This window comes from Lontra canadensis, unplaced genomic scaffold (genome assembly GCF_010015895.1).
Source record: "Lontra canadensis isolate GAN:19392208 unplaced genomic scaffold, GSC_riverotter_1.0 scaffold53, whole genome shotgun sequence".
Taxonomy (NCBI): domain Eukaryota; kingdom Metazoa; phylum Chordata; class Mammalia; order Carnivora; family Mustelidae; genus Lontra; species Lontra canadensis.
In genome coordinates, this window is record NW_022631047.1 from 6,548,811 (window position 1) to 6,572,130 (window position 23,320).

The window sequence follows — 23,320 nt, forward strand, 5'->3', positions numbered from 1 at the left end:
CAGAAATGAAAACCTAGATTCTCAGAGAAATCTCAAGCCACAAAAAGGGAGATCCTTCAAAACAACAGAGGAACTGTTGGTCCAAAGAAACACCCATATTTTCATGAAAACACACTGATTTGGTCAGAAAAATGCAACTCAGGAACAAACTGTTACACAACAAAGACAGGACTCTGTCAGCCTGGGCACTGCTCCAGAAGGCTGCCTGGGTGGTGTGGGCTACCGGGTATGGGGACAGCCTGGGCTGGACTTTGACACACAAATTTCTCAGTAGGGAACTGGAAAGTCCCAGGCCTATTTTATGGAAGGGAAACAATTAAGATTCAAGGAATATTGAAAAGAAAAAAAAAAATCCCTGCTTCACTCCACCATAGCCGTGAAAGAAGGAAGACACACACACACACTCACACACACACACACACACACAGATGGTGTTCCCTGAAATCAGTCTCAGGCTTACTAGAAGGTGGGTGCTTACACTTTCTGAGGCATGATCCCCAACTTTCCAATGCAGTACTTTTAACCCGTAGAGAAGCTGGCAGCTTGACCAGCTAAAGAGTCTTCTGCCAGTTACACCTGAAAATGGCTGCCCAGCTACTCCAAATAAATACGACATGTGTACCCCAAATAGGCAAGGGCCACCTAAGAGGCCTATTAAAGGAACCAAAAGAAACACAACACTCAGTAGCAGCCTTTATGTTTTGCTCTGTTGAGTATCCAGACCTGTTACTGAAGAGGAAACTGAAAACTAAGGGTCCCCCAGAAGTACAGCCAGAGGACTTTTGGCAGCAAACCCCCAACCTGGGATGGGAAGAGGTTGCATCCCCTGGAGCTCTGCTGGGGCACTTCCCAGTCCCACCCGGCTAAGAGGTATCCCAGCTTTCTCCCCTGCTGTCCTCCCAATGCCCTGGGCCATTTTCAGGAAAGTTTGTTCCCATGTATTAAAGGAATGACATATACAGAAATGTCGTCTCCTGAGCCCAGTCGGTCATTAGATATCCGCCATCCTCTGTCCTTCAGGACACCGCGGGCACGCATCACCAGGTCCTGAGCTGCCAGGGTGTACCTGTGTAGGGAGAAGCAGGAATGAGACCAGCAGTAAGGCATCAGGCAGAATCTGGAGTCGGGGGAGGCTGAGAAGGAGACATCACTACAGCTGTGTAAACAGTTTTCAAATACCCCTGAAGTCTCAAGAAGTCTAGGCTGGGGCGCCTGGGTGGCTCAGGTCACGATCTCTGGGTCCTGGGATCAAGACCCACTTCGGGCTCCGGGCTCAGTGGGGAGTCTGCTTTTCCCTCTCCCTCTACCCCTCCCCCCTTATTCACGCTCTCTCTCTCTCTCTCTGTATATCTGTCTCAAATGAATAAATAAAATCTTAAAAAAAAAGTCTAGGCCATATTTTCCTAAATTGTGGGATGCCTAACGTGAGATTATTCTTTTAGATGGTAGATGGACAAGGCACCACCTACATTAAATAACCTCCTAAATTAGTCTCCTGTTGAGTCTTTTGAGGTTTTTGGTGATGTCAAGGAGAAAGTCTTTGTTTAGTGTGAGTCTGCCTTTAATATGGATCTGCTCAGGCTCAGAGCTTTGCTTGACAAACCATGCCTAGCTGAAAAAGTACTTGGGAAACATAAGAGCTTTTGTTTTCAGTGTTTATTTTTGGGGCCACTTTCTTTTTTAAGGACAAATGATAGTAATTTTCCCATGTATGGTCAATATTTTAAAATAAAATTGTTTTTATTTTTTATTTTTTTAAAGATTTTATTCATTTATTTGAAAGAAAGAGAGAGCAGGAGAAGGGGAAGGGTCAGAGGGAGAAGCAGACTCCCTGCTGAGCAGGGAGCCCGATGCGAGACTCGATCCCAGGACTCCGGGATCACAACTCAAGTCAGAGGCAGCTGCTCATCCAACTGAGCCACCCAAGTGCCCAATAAAATTGTTTTTAAAAAGTGAGTTGATTTAAATAAAAACATTAATAGTACATGTAGCATAGGAATACAGTAAAAATGTGAAGGTGTTTGGGAACGGACTGATAAGCCTTGGTGTGGACGGGCTATCTACCCACTCTTATCAATGCCACACTCTCCTCTTGATCAACGTAGGTTTAGTGGGGGTGGTCCTCTAAGAATTTGAAAATAAGATTGCTCACAGAGATTTAAACTTAAGGAAAAAGAAGGATTACATCATTAGCCAGTGGGAAATATTAATATCTAAAAACCAGTGTGGGAGGGGATTTTGGTGGGTGTGGGCCTGGGTTGGCCTTGAGGCATAAAGAAATGAGACAAAACATTGGCAGGTGGCTATCCAAATACTGATCAGAGAGAGTCTTCGCTGACAGACTTCAAAGAGATTTAGTTCTGCTGGTAGGACCATATTTAGTGTGGATGAATGACTCTCTCAGCCTATGCCATTAAACATGATTCACCGTTAACTCTGATTTCACGTTCACCAAATAACCTGATTCTGATTGGGCTCCTTGTGTAGTCCTGCCTACAGGAAAAGAATGAGCCAGTCATTGTACTCCAAGAGTATCAGTCACTTATATTTCTCCATATAAATGTCAACTGGCATCTCGGTTTCCAGATCAATTTTGTAAGCTTGGTTAGGGTGAGCCCAGCTCTGACAATGAATCTGTTCTTTGTATGTTGATTAAACCCGTTTCTGAACCCGAAAAGCTAAAAGCTAGACTCAGATAAATCACCACGATAATAAATGTCACCCTGTAAGGAAGGCTTCTTGGAAGGCTTTCACGACAGACCTTTAACAACAGACCACCCTGATGTTACCAGTGGCTTTTCCCTACTTGGGAATATCTCTGCCTTGCCCTCAGGACTGTGATTTTTATGGAATTTGGAACACCAGAAGGCTCTTCTATTTCTTCTGTTGAGACCCTTTATGGATTTACTGAGTCTCCTAATAAAGGAGACTGGCAGAAATGAAATAAAATAAAAATAAAAAAAATAATAATTAAATAAAAATAAGCAACTGGCATCCAGCCCATCATTACAATATTTAAGACCAAACTCTGCAGCAGATGATCTCAGGATTAAGATTCCAGGACATAAAGTCCTTGAGACGCAAGTCTTCTTGCAGCCCAGGCAGAGGGGAGGAGTGCAGGACACACTACAGGTGGCAGAGGAGAGGCTATTTGAGTTAATACCAAATAAATGCTTTTCCTCCCAGAGGGTGGCTGGTGGGTGGGGAGGAGAGACACCCTTTTCTATCTGAATGGAGAGAATTTCCAGCTTTGCTCGGAAATGTCTTCAGTTGCACTTGAGGGAAGATGCAGCCAGTTAGCCCTTTTGGAGGGCTCCCCTGCTGAGATCAGGAAATAAACAGAAAGGAGTCCAGAGAGGCCTCTGGCTAAAGAGCCAGATAGATGTCCCCAAATCCACACACTGCAGGTTATACTATATTCAGAAGAGTCTCTCAGATGCTCACCCCAGAGGACTCTTGGGTTTATATTAAATTGTGTCTGTGAGATAGAACCACGTTGGGAAAGGCTGCCAGCGATCTCAGTGGTTGATTATCCTGGTGATTGACTGCGGTGGTCCAGACTTTAGCCTTTCAAGTGAAGAAACCTGGCTGAGTCAATACCAAGTAGATTGATCTCTCTGGGCTGAACACACCCTCACCCAGCTCAAGAGCATGCTGGACAGAGAAAATGATGGCAAGTTACAGTAAAAGATGGCTGACAGTAAAAGAAAGATGCTCCAAGATGTCAAAAAACAGAGAAAAGACTCAAGCCAGCTCTCTGTGGCTAGCCTAGGAGAGGCGAACCACCCTGTGGGCCTCTGTGGGTCTACAGCCGTGGGGCAGCGACAGTGAGATCTAAACAAGGTGAGATGAAGAAGTCATAAAGGAGGGTCACCCTTAGTCCAAGGCAAGAGACCACCCCGATATTGCCACTGCTGGTGACGTGGAGTATTTAAAAAATGGTCAAAATTAGCAGTGGTATTTTAAAAAGCAGCATTAGGTCACCTAGAAAAGATGGTTACCCAGGAAACTCATTTCCCTGAGGGCTCTAGATAATTAAGGTTTTATTCTTAAAAGTGGTTATTGCCTATTCCAAGATAACTTCCCTTGAGCCTGAATTTCTCTTTACCATCCATTCTGTCTTCCCTTAGGTGCTGAACTTCTTGAGACAGAAATCCATTTTTGCTTCTTTAATTTCTTCCCTTTTCCTCCTTAATCTCTTACCAGTGGGGCCACTACACCTCACTCATCTGGCCTCTTACACCTTGACCTAAAAGCTTCTTCTCAGTACTTATTCAGCTCAACCTTGCTCCAGCAGATAACACTGACCATCTTCTTTGCCTCTGATGTCTCCTGTCTTTCTGAATTCTCCTTTTCGGGGTGGGGTGGGAGAGGGGGTCGGGGGGTAAACAGTTTCCACTCCATTCCACACACCCCAGTTCTCCTGCACCTGAGCTTTCATGACACATGACACAAGCTCTTCTCTCTGATGCTTCTTAAGTTCCTTGGGAGGCCCCAGTTAAGACTTAAGAATTCATCAATAAACACTTATTTTCACTTCTGAAGTGGGACTTGCCCCTCTATCATCCTGAGTTTATGCGATCTTGGGCAAGAAAAGATGGTCATTTTTTGATGATAAAAGCCACAAGACTGAGTAGGACTTCTAAACTTTGTATTTTAAAGTGTATTTCATTAGTGGTACATGGCTAATTAAAATCTAATCTCATAGTTATTAAGATGTAAGCTATATTTATTATAAAAACTGATATATCTGAGCTTATTTCTGCCATCACTAATATAAATATATATAACTTCCTGTGTGTTTTCTGATTATGTTTTTCTTCATTCTTGCTTTCTGTCAGGTTGATTGCTTTAATACCTTTCCCTCCCTCTACTGGTTTAGAAGTGATAGTTAATTTCTATCATTTTAGCACTTATGCTTAAATTTTTAATACATAGGTTAATCAGTATTATGTCCTCCTTCAGAAAATAAAGGGATCTTAGAGTGCCTTCTATCATCATCCATGTTACTGCCAGGTAGTTGAATTTCATCTTTTTTAAGCCTCTATTAGTCATTATTATCATTTACAATCCATAACTATGTAAATAAATTAATATACTAACTTCTGTGCTTTTTGAAATGCATTCCTTCCTTCTGGATTTGATTTTTTTTGTGTTGGAGTCCATTTTTAGAAATTCTTTCAACAATGGTCTGAGAAGGATTAAACTCACCCCAGTCTTTGGACCACAAAAATCTTTTGTTTTTGTTTTTAATCTTGCCTGATAGCTTTATTGGGTATAGAATTCTGGATTGACTGTTATTTTCCCTCAGCATTTTAGAGATAATATTTCATTTATTGTGACTTCTCTTACTGAGAAGACATTTCTTTATAAGGAAATATCTTGGAGTGCCTGGGTGCCTCAGTTGTTAAGCATCTGCCTTCAACTCAGTTCATGATCCCAGGGTCCTGGGATGGAGCCCCATGTTGGGCTCCCTGCTCAGTGGTAAGCCTGCTTCTCCCTCTCCCACTCCCCCTGCTTGTGTTCCCTTTCTTGCTGTCTCTCTCTGTCAAGTTTAAAAAAAAAAAAAAAGAAATATCTTCTCATTGGTAACCTTTTAAGTTTTTACTGTTGTTATCGATTGTATGAAGTTACATACAATTGATAACAATAAATAACAATCGATAACAATCGAAAATAAAGGGATCTTAGAATGCCTTCTATCATTATCTGTGTTACTGCCAGGTAGTTGAATTTCATCTTTTTTAAGCCTCTGTTAGTCATTATTATCATTTACAATCCATAACTATGTAAATAAATTAATATACTAACTTCTGTGCTTTTTGAAAAGACATAACAATGCAAGACATAACAATGAGGATTCCTTTTTATCTATCATGGTTGAAAATCTGTTTTACTCCTTCAAATAAGAGGATATTTCTTTGGTTATGGAAAGTTTTTCAACTGTAAACTTTTTGAATATTGCTTAAACTCTATTTTTTTTTAATATTTTCTCCTATTAGACCTTCCCCATTTTGCCTTCCAGACTTGCACTTCTTTTGTGTCTTCTTTTTCCTCTTTTGATTTCTATAAATTCACTAATTCCTGATTTAGCAGTTTACTCTTCAATCCATTCAGTACAGTTAACTCTTCAACAACATGGAGGTTAAGGGACACCAATCACCAATTACAGTAAAAAATCCAAGTATAACTTCTGGATCTCCAAAAACTTAACTACAAATAGCCTGTTGTTGCCCAGACACTTTACTGATGACATAAACAGTTAATACATATTTGGTATGTTATACTTATTACACTTACTATATTCTTACAATAAAGTAAGCTATAGAAAACATTATTGAAACACATTTAAAGTACTTTGTCCAAAAAAATCCATGTATAAGTGGACTAATGCAGTTGAAGCCCATGTTATTCAAGGGTGAACTATGGTAACTTTATTTTAGTGATATACTTTTCCCCCATTTTGAATTTCCATTTGGTTGTTTTCCAAATTCAGTTCTTCGTGCCTTGTGGTTCTATCTGTACAAGTTTAAAGTTTCAACCTGTTCTACTGGGTTTTCTTTGGAGAGGTAGAGAGAAGGCTCCATTGTGTCTAGTCATTCTTTCTCACAGTGGGTTTGAAGATGTTTCTCTTTGGTAGGATTGCTAACTCTGTGCCCTAGGTTACAGAGAGATTTTTAAATTTGCTTTTACTAGGAAACACTATGGGTTTTTCCGACTGTAGAACATGTAATTTCTTGGTTTAGGATTCTCATAACACAGGAGTGGTTTGAGGTTTAACTTCCCACTTCCTGTGCGGTGAGTCTACCCAACCATATCCCCTCCTCAAAGAACTTCAGTTTCATCAGGTTCTTGCTGTCATCCATGTATCCATGTGCCTCAGGGAAGGACGGCCCTGACCTGAGTGGGAGGCTTAGGGAGAATGCCTAGGATCACTTCTTCCAACACTGTTGCCAGGAGCTCAGATTCCTCCACGTGATTTCTCTTTGCCAGACTTCTCTGATGAGTGTGGTAACCCCTCTGTAAAAGCAGCCTGTGTGGATAACTGAAGGGGACTGAGTAGATGCTGTATTCAGTGACTTAACAGTATAGCTGAACTCTTTAAGACCAATTCCCTGACATTTCTTTCAGGCTATAGGAGATCCAGTCCTGAAATGAAGTCGGAAACAACATTCAGGTAAAATGAGGGCACTTGTAGGAGCTTTCCTCATAAATGATCAACTCGACAGAACCCCAGGAACCAGTTCTTGGGGGACGGTTTATATCTCAACTCCAGTATTCAGCCAGACTGGTGGTCATTTCAAAACCCACTGGCATCCATATTCAAGAGCCAACTTGCCCCAGGCATGAAACCATTTGTAAGGTTGCTTTATATCAAAACTGGTACAAGAGGAAACAACTTTCTCTGGACAAAAAGAACTCAGTATCCCCACTCCCATTTGGTTTTCTTCCAATTTCTACCTGACAAAGTCTGTCTGGTTTGGTGACTATGAAAGAAATTGCTAAATGTAGCAGTAAAACGGGAGAGCTCTACAGATTTTGGTACTGAGACTCAGCACAAGGGCAGACATATGCCACAGGCGGAGTTAAAACTTGAAATGTGAGTACAAAAATATACAGGAGAGGAGCAAAGAAGAATATGGCACAGCTGAAGACAGTGACAGGGAAGCGGATTCCATTGCACACGGGCTGAGGGTGTGAGGCGGCGGAAGAGCCCGGCCATTCTGGAAGCTGGATGTGGAGCAGACGAAGGAAGGGCCATTCCTGGATGCTTTATTCAGAATGCTTGGTCAGAAAGCATGAGAGAACTGCTGGAGCAGTTTGAAGGACTCGCTCTCTTCTAAGAAAGAATCTCCCTGGGAGACAAGTTTTGTATTTTGAGAACATTTTCTTCTCTGGCCGCAACTTTCAATATTGATCAGCAAAGCTCTGCTGAAAGAAATGGCTGCCAGGGAGGGAGCTAACTTGGCACAAGGCACAGGCCCTGGCTCAGAGGCTTCCTCGGGCTCCGAGCGGGAGGGAGCAGAGAAAGGACAGCAGGGGAGGGAGGAAAACAAAGAGAGGAAGAGGGCTGAAGGACTATGGGAAGGCCAGAAGCTCTTTCACAGCGGCACTAACAGAGTGGAAGGCGACCCATAAATCCTCAATTGTCTCTGTTGTCCCCGCCGTTTCTGTGGCAGTTCTTACTTCTTTCACCTCCTCACAGCAGAGCACACAAAGGGGCTCAGGGTGTGTGTGTGGGTTGCCTAGGGTCCAATCGTGGTTTTACCACCACCCACTTGGGCACTCTGGAAAAATTCCAGAGCCTCTTGGAGCCCTTCTTTTCTTACTTATAAATCTGGAATGATGACAGGGCAGACCTCAAAAGCTCCTGCAAAGAATGAACGAGATCCTTCCACAGAGCCCCCAGCACCGGCTCGGCACTTGGTCGGAGGTCAGTACACGTCAGTTATCATTTTCCTCATTAATTGTAAAATGTCTTTCTCTTCCCCAAGGGATTTGCCTTCCGTCATCCACCTCTTAGAGAGCATGTTTCTCACAGAGACCACATTTGAATCAGCACTGGTGTCAAAGAAATGTCCATTTCAAGCCTCAGGCTATCACCATGCCTTAAAGGCTTTAATAGTTCCAGTTGGGTGGGAACTGCTATTTGCCATTTAGATGGTACAGATCAGGGTCTCACAAGAGGGAGATAGGTGGCAGGAACTGGGGAATTAATGGGTTCCAAATATTTGCATATAAAAGGCTGCCTCCATCTGCTGATGCCCGGCAGTAATAGAGTGTGATGGGAACAGGAGGAGGAATCTTCTTTGCATTCTGAGTAGGCCTTTGAAATTTAAGAGGTAGAAAAGCTCTCCCAAGCTTTCTAACATGGGCAGGGCTCTATGGTGACCAGGTGGCTTGGGCTGAGAGGCGGCTTGGAGAGGCTTTCTTACTGTATTTGGACCTGGGAAACTCATCCCAGGAGGAGGCATCTCTCAGGCTCACTTCTGGGAGCTGAACCACACCGGTCTCTTGTCTGCCTCTAAACTCACTGAAGCCACTCGTGACCACTTCCGTCCCCGGGCCCGGGGTGCACAGATTCCACTCAGGTGGGAGTTCCTGAGACACTGGAATAATGACAGGTCTGTGACATGGCCATTGTGTACATGAGGGGTTAATGTGCCAGCAGGTACAAGGCCACAGACCCAGAAGAGCTGCCCATGCCCACAGGAGACACGGAAGAGGATGAGAACACCTGCCGGGACTCCTCCAGCCCTCTGCTCCTGGCACCAGCCCCAAAACCCCCACCCCAGTTCCTTACGTGGTGTGTGTTTATTTTCATTTGTTTCCCAAATAGTAAAATTTCAACGTGAGAGGCAGCAAAAGAACATTCCCTTCACAATCTTCCCCCTGGCAGGCCCTTTAAAATGCCCTGATATTCCAACTAAGTGCCACACAGCTCCGCTCCGGCGGCCACAGAAACAGCCGTGAGGGAGGGCAGAGGGGCCTGGTGGCGTGCTGTTCAGAGACCGTTAAAGGCAGGGTCACAGACTGACTTCCCAGTTCCCATGGTTCTAAATATGCTAAGCACTGCAAAAAAACAAAAACAAAAACAAAACCAAAAAAACAAAACCCAAAATGCAGATTTTATCTGGTCTTCAAATAGCAGATCAAGCACTCACAAATTTGTTCTTCAAATATGTAATTGATATTGGGGGGGCGGCGGGGGAACCCTTCCTTTTTTGCATTTGAGGCATAGTTTTTCAAAACCATGCAGTGCTGGTAGAAATTAGTTCAGCTAATTCACAGAAAGATTTCATAAAAAGAACTTTTGTCTTTTGCCAAAATAAATTTCACATTATCAAGAAAATACCAACTACCAATTAATAGCTGCCCGCATGGGATGCTGTCCGTGTCAACGGTGGTTTTGCGAGTTAACTTCCCAAGGAGGAATCTCTTCCTCTTCGACGCACACAGATCTGAGTCTCAGAGAGCATGGATGTGAAGAACACCATCTGAAGTTGTAAGGGCCTGTTCAGCCGAGCGGCCCCACCCCGGTTGAACTGCCATTTTGTTGTAAAACTTAAATTGACCCCCCCCACCACCCCCCAGGGGAACTTACTTAAAAGTCCGGGAAACCAGTACAAGGGTGGGTCAGGCCAGGTGCAGGTATTCCATCAGTGGGGGCGCATACGGTCTCCTAGCTACCAAGGAGTATGGGCCCCGCCCTTTGGGCAACTTTCAGGCGCCAATTCTGAGCTAGGTGATAGGCTGGTTCAAATGTCTACTAGGGTAAATTGTAATTCAAATGGTCGCCTAGCATCACTGTGGAGTTTCCTGTGTGTGTTACAATCTCATTGGCCACCTGTGCGTGGCCAGGCCCAACCACATGGCCTTTGCTCTATAAAAGTTAGTCTGGAAAGCAGGGAGGGGTTGTTCTCTGTGAGGGGCGGCCCCGACCAGTCTGTTTGACGGTCGGTCTGATTCCTGATGCTTGGCGCGAAATAAAGCTTTGCTTGACCTTCGCTTTGTATCAGTCTCGCTCCTTTAATCACGGACCCATTATTGGGGTACCCAATTTTGGGGGGACCCAACAAAGTGTGACCATCAGCGAGGGTTCTCTCTCTCTTTTTTGAAGATTTATTTGGCAGAGAGAAAGTGCGTGTGTGTTCTCTCCACAAACAGGGAGAGCAGCAGAGGGAGAGGGAAAAGCAGACTCCCCGCTGAGAGGGAGCCCAGTTGGAGCTCGGGGCTCAATCCCAGGACTTGGGATCATGACCAGAGCCGAAGGCAGACGCTTAACCGACTGAGCCACTCGGGCGCCCCAAGATGACTTCTCTTGTTAGGGAAACGCTTTGTGGAGTTTATGGTATATTGGTACCTACAGATTTAATAGCTCATAAAAAGCCCCTTGCATGTCATGACAGGGGGACCAAGGGTCAGTAGGTCCACGTTACAAAGAGGAAGTTTCCACAGACAGGTTTCGGGCAAAATTGCCACGGCATTTGGAAAGTGACCGCATACTGTGCTCTCATGTTTGGTGAACCATTCTTCAGCCCTAGTTTGCTCCGGCTTTGCCCCTGCCCTTCCCCCTCAGTCATATCGACAATTTATTACTTTCTGACAGAATATTAAGCATCCTCTTTGAATGTTTACACACTTGCCTCTATTTTGAATATTCATCACAGGAGATCTACCACTGAATTTTCTACCACTAAATTTTGACAAGAGGGGACAAGTCAGTCCCTCGTTGGCCTCAGAAAACCCCTTCCAGCCCTTTCCCCAGAAGCCTTTCCAAATTGTGCAGGATGTTTAGGCCTCAGTAGAGAATCTTCCTGGTATTACAGAGAACTACAAGTTGTGTAGCCCAACCTCCATGAGTTCCAACCACCCAACTCAAGTGCTAGCTTGGAATACTTCCTGTGAACAGTTCCATGCGTAACCCCACTACGGACACACAGAAGGACCAGCTCTGCTCTACTTCAGGGCATACTCCAAGCAAAAGAAAAGAAAAAAAGAAAAATAAAGGAGCAAGGGAAGAAAGGAAATGAGGAAAGAAAGAAAGAGGAAGGAAGAAAGGGAGAAAGAGAAAGAAAAGAAAGCAAGCAAGCCAGCCAACCAACCAGGCCCCACCTTCCAACATGATTAAATAGGTAAACCTTTGGTCCTGGGCTATACACGAGGGGAGAAGTGAACCTTCTGGCCAAGGAAGAGCCCACAGAGCCTCTGTGGTTATAAAGTGGGTCCTTCCTCCTCACGGACATTACAACTTTGACTAAAATTCATTAGGATGACTTTCCCTCATATTTCAATAGCACAGGAAGATCAGAACAGCTCCCAGTTGGAACAACCCCCTACCACAGCCTTTGGGACCGAGCTCTCCATGGGCCACACAAAGAGAAACACTCCTCCAGGGCACAAGTGTGGGGCTCACCTCCCAAATCACACACAGAATATGTACAAATATGTCACCCGTGAAAGAGAAAAGTTTGTATCACTTCTAAGCCATGAGTCTGAAATAAATTCAGTTTTTCCGATTTCCTATCATAGTTTAATTACAAAGGAGCAAAGGGGGTAGAGAAATAACCCACATTTTGTGCTTTCACCATCAGATTGCACAGGCGATTTCCTGATTATGGATTATGGAATGAATAGAATTACATACACTTCCTGTCATGATTATAGACTTCCTTTCCTAAACTAATTTCCACATTCATTAAGCTGGTGAGTTCCTGGGGCGCCTGGGTGGCTCAGTTGGTTAAGCATCTGCCTTTGGCTCAGATCATGATCCCAGGGTCCTGGGGATTGAGCCCCACATTGGGCTCCCTGTTCAGCTGGAGGCCTGCTTCTCCCTCCTCCTCTGCCCCTTTCTCTGTTGGTGATCTCTTGCTCGCTCTCTGCCAAAGAAATTCTTAAAAAAAAAAAAAAAATCTTGTGCGTTCCTAGGGTCAGCCACACATGGCCCGTTTGCCTCTCACACCTCGTGTGTGGACAGTACCCTACGCTCAGCCCAGTCAGCCACCCTGACCACCCACTTCCTCGACTGCACCCTGTCCTCCCTCCCCAGCCGCACCTTGCCCTTCCGCTGCCCCGCTCTCCCTCCTCCTCATTTGCTCTCCAGGTCTAAGGTTAGAAACCCCTTCCTGTGGGATGCTTTCTTGGCTATCCCTTGCTCTGGGCTCGGCTGCCTTTAATCACTTCTACTGTAACTTCCTTAAGTGCCCATAACCCCCTCTAGACTCTAAACTCCTAGAGGGCAGGAGCCAGGTCTGTTTGCTTCCCAGGTTTCTTCCCCAATACCCAGCAGACCATGGCTTATAAAACATGTCCTGAGTAATATTTCCTAAATGAATGAATCTGAATGGGAGTTATGTGGCAAAGGAGAAACCTCTGCCCATGAGGTCTTCCTTGCTTAAGGTCTCAAGAGCCAACCAGAATTTTTTCTGATCTCCAGCCCAGTATTCTCCTTCTTACCAATAAAACGGTGCTTATCTTACAACTTTCCCTTTCACTCATTCATCTACTAGATTCAGAAGTCTTTCTTAGGCTTTGGTTTGCCATCTTCCCTGAAAGGCAGACACAAAACCCTTTTCTTTACTGCCCTGTTTGTTCCACAGAAATCCCTCTAAGGCCGGCCTCTGAAGGCAGCAGTTCTGTGGAACCCTGGAGCCCGCTTTCACCGGGTGTGCACCTGCCCAGCAACAACACTGTCCGTAGGTTATACCACTCCCTGGAGGGCAGATTTGTTGCCATGGAGAGAGATGGGCTGGTAAGCAAAACCAAGCCAGCCTGGAGAGATTAAAAAAAAAAAAAAAAAGTGTCGGGTGCCTTTGCACTCGTACCTGTCAGCTGGCTTTGCAAAGCTTCATAAAAATAATCACAGTAGAGAAAACCAGCCAGAATGTTGCTAACAAGCAGGATATAAAACACAGATTAAAACTAAAAGCTCAACAGGAGAAAAATTAATTTAAGTTCAAATAAAAGAATCCAGGGGCACCTTGGTGGCTCAGTTGTTAAGCCTCTGCCTTCGGCTCAGGTCATGATCCCAGGGTCCTGGGATCGAGCCCCGCATCGAGCTCTCTGCTTGGCAGTGGGAAGCCTGCTTCTCCTCCCTCTCCCACTCCCCCTGCTTGTGTTCCCCCTTTCGCTGTGTCTCTGTCAAATAAATAAATAAAATCTTTTTAAAAAAGAGAGAATCCAAACAATTAGATACCAAACAAGTCAAGGAAGAGAGAGACAGCCTCATTTCACTTTTTTCCTAAAGGAATATTTTTCATTGGGAAATATATGAAACATAGAAAAACAGCACCAAACACAGAATAACAACAATAAATACCCATTACTGCTTAGTGATTAGTAGGCACTTCACTTTACGGAGATGTATGAAGTCAGTACTGTCGGAACCCCCATTACACAGAGGAGGAAGCTGAGGCACTGAGGTTAAGAAACACAAGACTAGAAAGGGGCAGAACCAGGATTTGAACTCAGGCAGTCTGACTCAGTTCCATGCTAGTAAGCACTGGAACTATGCTGCCTCTCATAGTTTACACAGGAACAAATGCAAACAACAAATATGTAGTTTCAAAGCAGCATGCATAATCATGCACCTGCCATCAGCTAAAGGAATAAGCACCAAGAAGTACCTCACCCCTTCTACCAACCTAACTATTATCCTCAATTTTGGGTTAATTGTCAGCTTTTTGTTACAGTTTTAGTATCTATATACCTAAATGATATATTGTTAGTTTTCTACTTCATGTAAATAGAATCATAATATGTGCATTTTTTTTTTAAGATTTTACTTATTTGAGAGAGAGTGCGAGAGAGGGGAGAATTTTGGAGTCACAGGATGTGCAAAGGCCCAACTTCTACAGATTCACAAAGCCATCTGTGCTACTCCGTTTTCTTAATTTGTGCCTCTCTGCTTACAGCAGTTGAGTGTTTTTAAAATACATTTACTGGCTATTAATGTTCTTCTGTGTCATGAATGTTTGGTTTTTTGCTCATTTTTCTACTGGGTTGTTTGTGTTTCCTTTATCGACCTGTGAGAGTTCACTGTATTTTATGGCTATGAATCCCTCTTCACTGATACAAGTTGCAAAAATCTTTTCCCAGGTTGTCATTTTACTCTCTTTATGTTGTCTTTTCAAGAATGAAAGTTGCTAGTTTTAATGCAGTTAAGGTTATCAATCTTTTGTCTGTGCTTTCTGGGTCTTCTTTAAGAAATCTTTCTCTAGGGGCGCCTGGGTGGCTCAGCGGGTTAAAGCCTCTGCCTTCGGCTCAGGTCATGATCCCAGGGTCCTGGGATGGAGCCCTGCTTCGGGCTCTCTGCTCAGCAGGGAGCCTGCTTCCTCCTATCTGCCTACCTCTCTGCCTACTTGTGATCTCTGTCTGTCAAATAAATAAATAAAATCTTAAAAAAAAAAATCCTTCTCTAAGATCATAAAGACAGTCTCTCCCAAAGTATTTTCTAGAAGTTGTATTTATTTTGCCTTTCACATTTAAGTCTAAATTTGCATGGACTTGATTTTAGTCTATGGTGTGAGGAAAGGATTCCATTTTCTACATTGTTTTAATTGTTCTGATTTTGTCTTACTGTCTAGAAGGGTAAGACCCATACAGAAATGCCACAAACATTCGTGGCATCTTGTTCTTCCACATACATCTTAGAATAAGGTTGTGAAGTTGTACAAAAACCTCACTGGAATTCTGGTTATAATTGTACTGCCTCTAAAGATCAGTAAGAGCGAATTAATATCTTTACAATGTACCTATGAAAGAATACACGTATCTTCACAATATCCTCACATTCACTTTGTGAATCTACGAATCTAAGTACCTCATATAAATTGAATCATATTCAGTATTTGTTTTGTGACTGGGTATTTCACTTGGTATAATGTCAATACCCACCACCCATTTTGTAGCGTCTGTGAGAATTTCGTTCTTTTATAAGGCTGATTAATATTCCATTCCATTGCATTATACGCCACATTTCCCTTACCCATTCATTCACTGGTGTACATATAACTTCCTTCCACATATTAGCAATCATAAATAACACTGCTATGAACATGGGTGTACAAATACCTGTTTGAGTCCCTGTTTTCACTTCTTTGGGGGTATATACCCAGAAGCGGATTGTTAAATCATATGATTATTATGTTTAACTTTTTATGGAACCATTATACTGTTTTCCATTTTACATTCTTAACAGTAATGCACAAGGGTTCCCATTTCTCCACATTCTCACCAACACTTGTAATTTTCTGTTGTTTTTTTTTTTTTAATTTTTTTTGTTCTTTTTGTTTGTTAAAGAGCTATCCTGATGGGTGAGGTGGTATCTCATTGTGGTGCTGATTTGCATTTTCCTAATGTGTTAGTTGCTTTAAACAACAAACTCTGGCTTTATCATTAAAAAAAAAATTTTTAAATTAAGTATAGTTGATATGCAGTATTATATTAGTTTTAGATACAAACATAGTGATTTGCAATCATGTATTATGAAATGCTCACCGTAAGAGTAGTTACCATCTGTCACCATACAAAGTTACTATGATATTACTCACTACACTGCCTGTATTGTACTTTTCATCCTCACGATTTATTTTCTATCTGGAAGTTTGCAGCTCTCAATCCTCTCCACCTGTTCCTCCCATCTCCCAGCTCCCGTCCCCTCAGGCAACCATCAGTTTGTTGCCTGCATTTGAGTCTGTTTCTGTTTGACTGTTCCTTTGTTTTGTTTTTTACATTCCACATTAAAGTGAAATCATATGGTATCTGTCTTTCTCGGATTTAGTTCACTTAGTGTAATACCCTTCAGCTATGTTGTTAAGAATGGCAAGATGCTCCCCTTTTTTATGGCCGAGTAATATTCCATTGTGTATATACACCACATGTTCTTTGTCCATTCATCAGTGGACACTGAGGCTGCTTCCATATCTTGGCTACTGCAAGTAAAACCAATCATACGGTGTTGGTTTTTAATTTTTTGAGGAACCGTGCATACTGTTTTCCATAGTGGTTGTATCGATTCACATTTCTACCATTAGGACAGGCGGGTTTCCTATTCTCCATATCCTTGCCAATCTTGTTATTTATCTTTTTGATAAATAATAAATAATTCTGTTGTTAGGTGCTATCTCATGCTGGTTTTGATTTGCATGTCCCTGATGATTAGTGATACTGAGCATCTTTTCATGTGTCTTTTGGCCATCCATAAGTCTTCTTTGGAAAAATGTCTAGTCAGGTCTTTTGCCCATTTTTTATTCCCCTGGAGTGTTGAGTTACAGGAGTTCTTTATATATTTTGGTTATTAACCCTTTATTAGAAATATCAACGACTGTAAAAATCTTCTCCCACTCAATAGGTTGCCTTCTCATTTTGTTGATGGTTTCCTTTGCAGTGCAACAGCTTTTTAGTTTGATGCTGTCCCAATTGTTTATTTTTGCTTTTGTTTCCCTTGCCTAGGGAAACACATCCAGAAAAACATTGCTAAGGCCAAGAGTTTATGGCCTATGTTTTCTTTTAGGAGTTTTATGGTTTTAGGTCTTTAATCTATTTTGAATTTATAAGATATAAATAAGTATAAATATGGTATAGGAAAGTGGCCCAGTTTCATTCTTTCACATGTAGCTGTCCAGTTTTCCCAATACCATATGTTGAAAAGACAGTTTTTCCCCACTGTACATTCTTGCCTCTGTAGACTGAGTATTAAAATGTGGCCTTATTTCTGGACTCTCTATTCTGTTCCCTATGTATCTATTTTTGTGTCAGTACTATACTGTTTTAATGACTACAGCTTCATAGTATATCTTGAAATTTGGGATTGTGGTATCTCCAGCTTTGTTCTTTCTTCTCAGCATTGCTTTGGCAATTTTTCTGTGGTTCCATACAAACTTTAGGATTGTATGTTCTAGTTCTGTGAAAAATACTTTTGGTATTTTGATAGAGATTGCACTGAATCTGTAGATTGCTTTGAGTGGTACAGACATTTTAATAATAATTGTTCTTCTAATCCACGAGCATGGAATGTTTTTCCATTTCTTTTTGTCTTCTTCCATTTCTTTCATCCATGTCTTACAGTTTTCAGAGTATAGGTCTTTACCTCCTTGGTTAAATTTATTCCTAGGTATTTTATTCTTTTTGATGCAATTGTAAATGGGACTGTTTTCTTACATTCTCTTTCTGCTAGTTTGTTATCAGTGTAGAGAAACTCAACAGATTCCAGGATACTGATTTTGTATTTTGCAACTTAATTCATTTATCATTTATTTTTATTGAATATCTGTTCTCTATTTTATTATCTATATTTTTTCCCATTACTTCTGTGTTTATTCTGCTATTTCACTTCTTAAATTTAGATGCTATTATAAAAAATAAGGGCAGCAGACCTAATATTTAAAATTAGGACAGGTGTTTACTAATAGCCTGCACTCAAAAACAGAATATATGGTCCACAAGTAGATACTTCCACTCCTTTGGCTCCTAGAATCTAGAAGTTATAAGAGGCCTTAGGTACATGTTTATGTGGTAATATAGACAGAACTAGCCCCATAACACAATTCAGTCCCTGAGGTCCTAGTCTGAGAAAATCTTTCTCTGTGCTAAGGAGTCTAGAGCTTGTGACCAGGGTTTTCTTGGGATATAGTGGGGAGTTCCAGAAAGAGCTATCTTATAACATGGAGGGGATATAGGTATTTCTGGCAGGTCAGGGGTGAGTGGAGTCTTTATCTATGCATAGCTCATTCAGTTACACCAAAATTAAAAAATAAAAACATGCACATGAGAAAGAGAGAGAGAAACTCAAGCAGACTCTGTGCTGAGTGCAGAGCCTGACATGGGGCCCCATTGCATGACCCATCGCATGACCCTGAGATCACAACCTGAGCCAACCAAGTGTTGGACACCCAACCGACTGTACCACCCAAGTAGCCCCAAATCCAAGTAATTTCAAATTTTTTGACTTATAAATTATGTAGAAGTTTGGTTTCTGATTCCATGTAGGTTTTATTTCCCTTGCTTAGTTGAAAATTATACATTCTGTTTGTTTTCTATAGTTTTCTTAGCTACTTAAACACATTTAGAGTCTAAAGTTAAACTCCCTTTTTTTTTTTTTTAAGATTTTATTTATTTATTTGACAGAGATCACAAGTAGGCAGAGAGGCAGGCCAGGGCAGGGTGGGGGAGAAGAAGGCTCCCCGCTGAGCAGAGAGCCTGATGCGGGGCTCGATCCCAGGACCCTGGGCCAAAGGCAGAGGCCCCAACCCACTGAGCCACCCATGTGCCCCTAAAGCTAAACTCTTTTAAGAGAACCTCTTTTCCAACAGAATCACAGCACACTGTAACTGACTGCCAATCCCCCTTGCCAATTTATTGTTTTTATTTAGTATTTTAATTCTACCATTTTTAGTACCACACATTAGACATTGTTTCTGTTTTGTATAGCCAATGTATCTACAAATTTACTAAGCTTCTACCTTAATAAGCCATTTTACTTCTCAGATCTTCCATCTGGGACCATTTCCTTTTTTATTATCTGAGTGCATCCTTTGGAATTTTCTTCAGAGCAGTTTGGTTGGTATTAAAATTCCTCAGGTTGTGTTTTGCCTAAAAATGTCTTTAATCGGGGCGCCTGGGTGGCTCAGTGGGTTAAAGCCTCTGCCTTCGGCTCAGGTCATGATCCCAGGGTCCTGGGATCGAGCCCCGCATCGGGCTCTCTGCTCAGCGGGGAGCCTGCTTCCTCCTCTCTCTCTGCCTGTCTCTCTGCCTCCTTGTGATCTCTGTCAAATAAATAAATAAATATTAAAAAAATGTCTTTAATTTATCCTCTTTAATGATATTTTTACAACATAAGAAAAATTCTTCCATATATGTTAAAAAAAACCTTTCATGTTAATAAAATATTCTTAGACAACTGAAAATATAACTCCACTGTCTTTCGGATCCTATTGTTGTTTCTGAAAAGTCAGCTTTTGGTCTAGTTATTTATATATTTTATAAATATATATATTTATATATTTTTATATATATCTGTTTTGCCTTTCTTTCTGGCTTTCATTATTTTGTTTGTTTAAAGTTCTTCAGTTTCATTATGAAGTACTAATAATTTCCATTTCTTTTGCTTGAGATCTTTTGGGCTTTCTGGATCTTCAGTTTATTATCATCATTCAACAATTATGGAACTTTTTCTTTTTCTTCTCATCTACAGTATTTCCTTTTTGGAACTGAGAACATCATAGGTCATTCCCCTAGACTCATAATCTCATTTTTATATTTTCCCTCCTCTTTGTCTCTCTGAGCCATATTCTGGACTATTCAATTTTCTAGTTCACCAGTGTTTTCTTCAGCTATCCCTAATCTGTTTAATGCACTGAGTTTTTAACTCACTTTTATATCTGTCATCTCCTGAAATTCCATTTCCTTATTTTTAAAATCTGTGTAGTCAATTTATAGTCTCTTGTCCTTGTTCCCATTTTTTTTTTTTTAAAGATTTTATTCATTTATTTGACAGAGATCACAAGCAGGCAGAGAGAGGGGGAAGTAGGCTCCCTGCTGAGCAGAGAGTCCGACGTGGGACTCGATCCCAGGACCCTGAGATCATGACCTGAGCCGAAGGCAGAGGCTTTAATCCGCTGAGCCACCCAGGCGCCCCCCCTTGTTCCCATTTTTAACACTTTTTTTAAAAAAAGATTTTATTTATTTATTTATTTGACAGAGAGAGACAGAGAGAGTAAGAGGGAACACAAGCAGTGGGGAGGGAGAAACAGGGTTCCCACAGAGCAGGGAGCCTGATGCGGGGCTCAATCCCAGACCCTGGGATCATGACCTGAACTGAAGGCAGACGCTTAATGACCGAACCACCCAGTTCAGGCACCCTCTATTTTCAACACTTTTAAAAACATTTCTGGAAAAAAAACAACAACAACAACAACAACAAAAAACCAATTCTGAAAAGTTAAAATATTTCCATTTTTGGCTGACAAATTCAAGAATGAAGTACTTGTAGGTTACACTCCACTGTCTGCTGCTATTACTGGCTTTTACTCATGGTGACTTGTTTCCTTGTGTTCTAAGTGAACGCTGCCTTTCTCCTGAGGGGACTTCTGTTTATTTCTGAGACTCACCTAGAGTTGTGTGGGATACTTACACTGCCATTACGCTACAAGTGAAAACCTCCTCTAATTTTTCTCTCCTTTCCCTACGTTTCTCAAAAGAAATCATTTCCCAATGGATAAAAATCAATGCTGGCAGTATTTGGTATTACTCTCCTGAAAAGGATCACAAATTGGATTATTCTCACTTTGGAATTATGAAGAAAGAATGTGAGAAACAGGCTGCTGAAGTATCTTACAAATCACATTCTCTACCGCTTGCATCTAGGTTTGACTTAAGGAGAATTTTTATTTGACAGTGAAAGTACGTCTGGTAAGAAACGTTGTACCTTTTGCAGTTCCTAATCCATCCATATCCGCTCCCAGCATTATTATTTCAGTCCCACAGTGAGAACTGGCTCGAGGATCAACCCTACCATCATCGAAATGCACAAACCTGTGAGGGTCATCTGGATCACAGTTAGGAAGAAACTGAGTGACGGCTTCTGCCACTTCTTCATTTGATAAAACATCCCAGAGTCCATCAGTGGCCAAGATCAGCACATCATCTGCTCCATGCTCATATCTGGAGAGATCGTAGACTCTTACCTGAAAAGAATGGGAACATTCCTTCTTCAGAGGTAGAGAGCGCATTATTTCACACAACAAATGAGCTTCTGAATTCCTTTCTCATTTCCCCTCTAGCCTAGAGGTTTTTAGGGACGCACTCTAAGGCGCTTGGTTGTGCAGCCAGCTCTGGGGCCAGGCGTAGCTTCCTTGGGAGACTTGCTGTATAGACATATGGGGCTCACCAGATGGGCTTCATAGTTGACAAGGAAGAATATATTGGAAATGCAATGCTGGAGACACAACTAGAACAATACCTATGATGAATACTGTGCTAGCCAGAAGAGCACCCAGAGGCTTGCCCCCTTCCTTCCTTTGCACATCCATTCCACAAATACTTAACTAAGGGCCCGCTCTGGGCCAGATGCTCTAAGTATAAAGACGGATAGCAGAGTTCCCTGCTTCTGGGCTCTCTCTGCGGGGGAGAGAAGTCCAGCCTTGGATCTTCAGTAGTTCCTCTGTGTGTATTTGTCTGGGACTGAGGAGACGCACTTGTTTAATGGGCTCACAGGAATCACTTTTTGGTTGACTTGTTTGAGGCCCTGGGGGCAGGACTCCTCTCATGTAAGGACAGGGCTCAGAACTATACTCAGATTTGAGGGGCCTCAGTCTAGCCTCAGAAAGGACACATGCTAAGTCTGAGTCTCCAAACTGTATCTTGGCAGACGTGACGTCTTTCCCCATCCCTAGTAGCTGGAATGACCCGGATATTTCAATATCCATCCATTCTTTGAGGAGAATGGTATAACCTTGACAAAACTAGAAAGAATAAAAATTAAGCAGTATTTGGGTTAGGTCACAACTCTATTTTCACCCAACTCTGGCAGCAAAACAGCTTGGGATTTCATTGCTATTCCCCCCTAATTTGGCAGAACCAGCCCTGTGTACACCACCCCATGAGCTAAGGACAAACGCAGGTCAGTGTCATCAATCTTCTAGTTCCTTCAACCCCTCCATTTCTCTCTCCTATCTTCTAAAAGCAAGTCTGAGTGAAAGCTGTAGGCCAGGGGAGGGGCAGGAAGAAGAAGGAGGTTGGAGTTTAAGCAGCCGTGTGCCCCATAATACACAGTCGGTGTTAGGTCATTGCAAACCTACAGAGAATTCCATTCTAAGAGGCTTACAGACTGCTCAAACCCACATCTTTGAAAGCCAAGCCTCCTACAGTTTAGAAAGGTTTGCTTAAGCCTGTGACACCCCGACACAGGGAGGGCCTGTGGACTAACAGCCTACACCCAGCAGCAGAAAACAACAAAATACTACACACCTACCACAGAGCCCTTGGAAAGTGAGCTCAGATGAAAAGCAGCCTCCAGGTACCACACCTCTGTGGCCTGCTAACTAGGTGATAACAACTAGCTAGTGGCCCACACTCAGGGGAAGAGAACTCAGGGGTATCCTGGACTGGCTTTTAACATTGCCTCAAAAGGGATGTCCACTTCAAGGGTAAGTTTACCTCCCAGAGAAGGCACTGTGCCTTACGGAGCCAAACTGAAGAAAACAACAAGGGGAATCTTTAGTTTACAGCAGACTGGAAAATCCCGAATGACAGAATTCTATCTTCAGGCCACTGAACTCATGTGGTCCAGTTTTCACTCCATGGAACCCACCAAATCCCCTTTGGTGTATTTTCTTGTGATTCCTGGGTGTCACAAATGTTACAGCAGTGCTTCTCAAATGCTAAGGTGCCTAGGAGTCCGGCGGGCGGGGGTGGGGGAGGTTCCTGATAAATTGCGGACTCAAATTCAGCTCTGGGTTTGGATAGATAGGCTGCGTTTCTAGCTTACTCCCGCATGCTGCCGATGCCCTGGGTCCTGGGACCACACTGTGAGTAGGGAGGCTGAAGGGGATTCCTACTGGCCCAAGCTTGCAAGCACGGGAAGCCGGGGCTTGGTGGCCTCCGTGATGCCTCCAGCCTGTCCTCTGAGGCAGGCTTTAGAGAGGACAGCAAATGTTGGCTCTGGGCTCCCCAGTCCTGGTTCACTGTATTATTTCCAGGATGGAATGATTCTGCTAACTTCCTACTGGGGTATATCTACAATACATTTCTGTGATAATCTGAACTCCGCAGAATAAAAAAGGTTATGGGAGGTGGGGTGCTGATGTCAGCCATCCTGGTT

The 23,320-nt window shown here is 42.6% G+C and overlaps 1 protein-coding gene across 1 annotated transcript in view; it reads right to left on the bottom strand.

Moving 5' to 3' along the window:
* Nucleotides 1-434: 434 nt before the first annotated feature.
* The window catches only part of PPM1H (protein phosphatase, Mg2+/Mn2+ dependent 1H), a 252,994-nt gene continuing 230,108 nt past the window's right edge, over nucleotides 435-23,320 (bottom strand). Inside the window, exons 9-10 of the mRNA XM_032874649.1 lie at nucleotides 21,034-21,185; nucleotides 435-1,066 (exon numbers count right to left, since the gene is read on the bottom strand). Coding sequence (XP_032730540.1) covers nucleotides 919-1,066; nucleotides 21,034-21,185 — 300 coding nt within the window. The 3' untranslated portion in view covers nucleotides 435-918. The remainder of the gene's footprint in view (nucleotides 1,067-21,033; nucleotides 21,186-23,320) is intronic.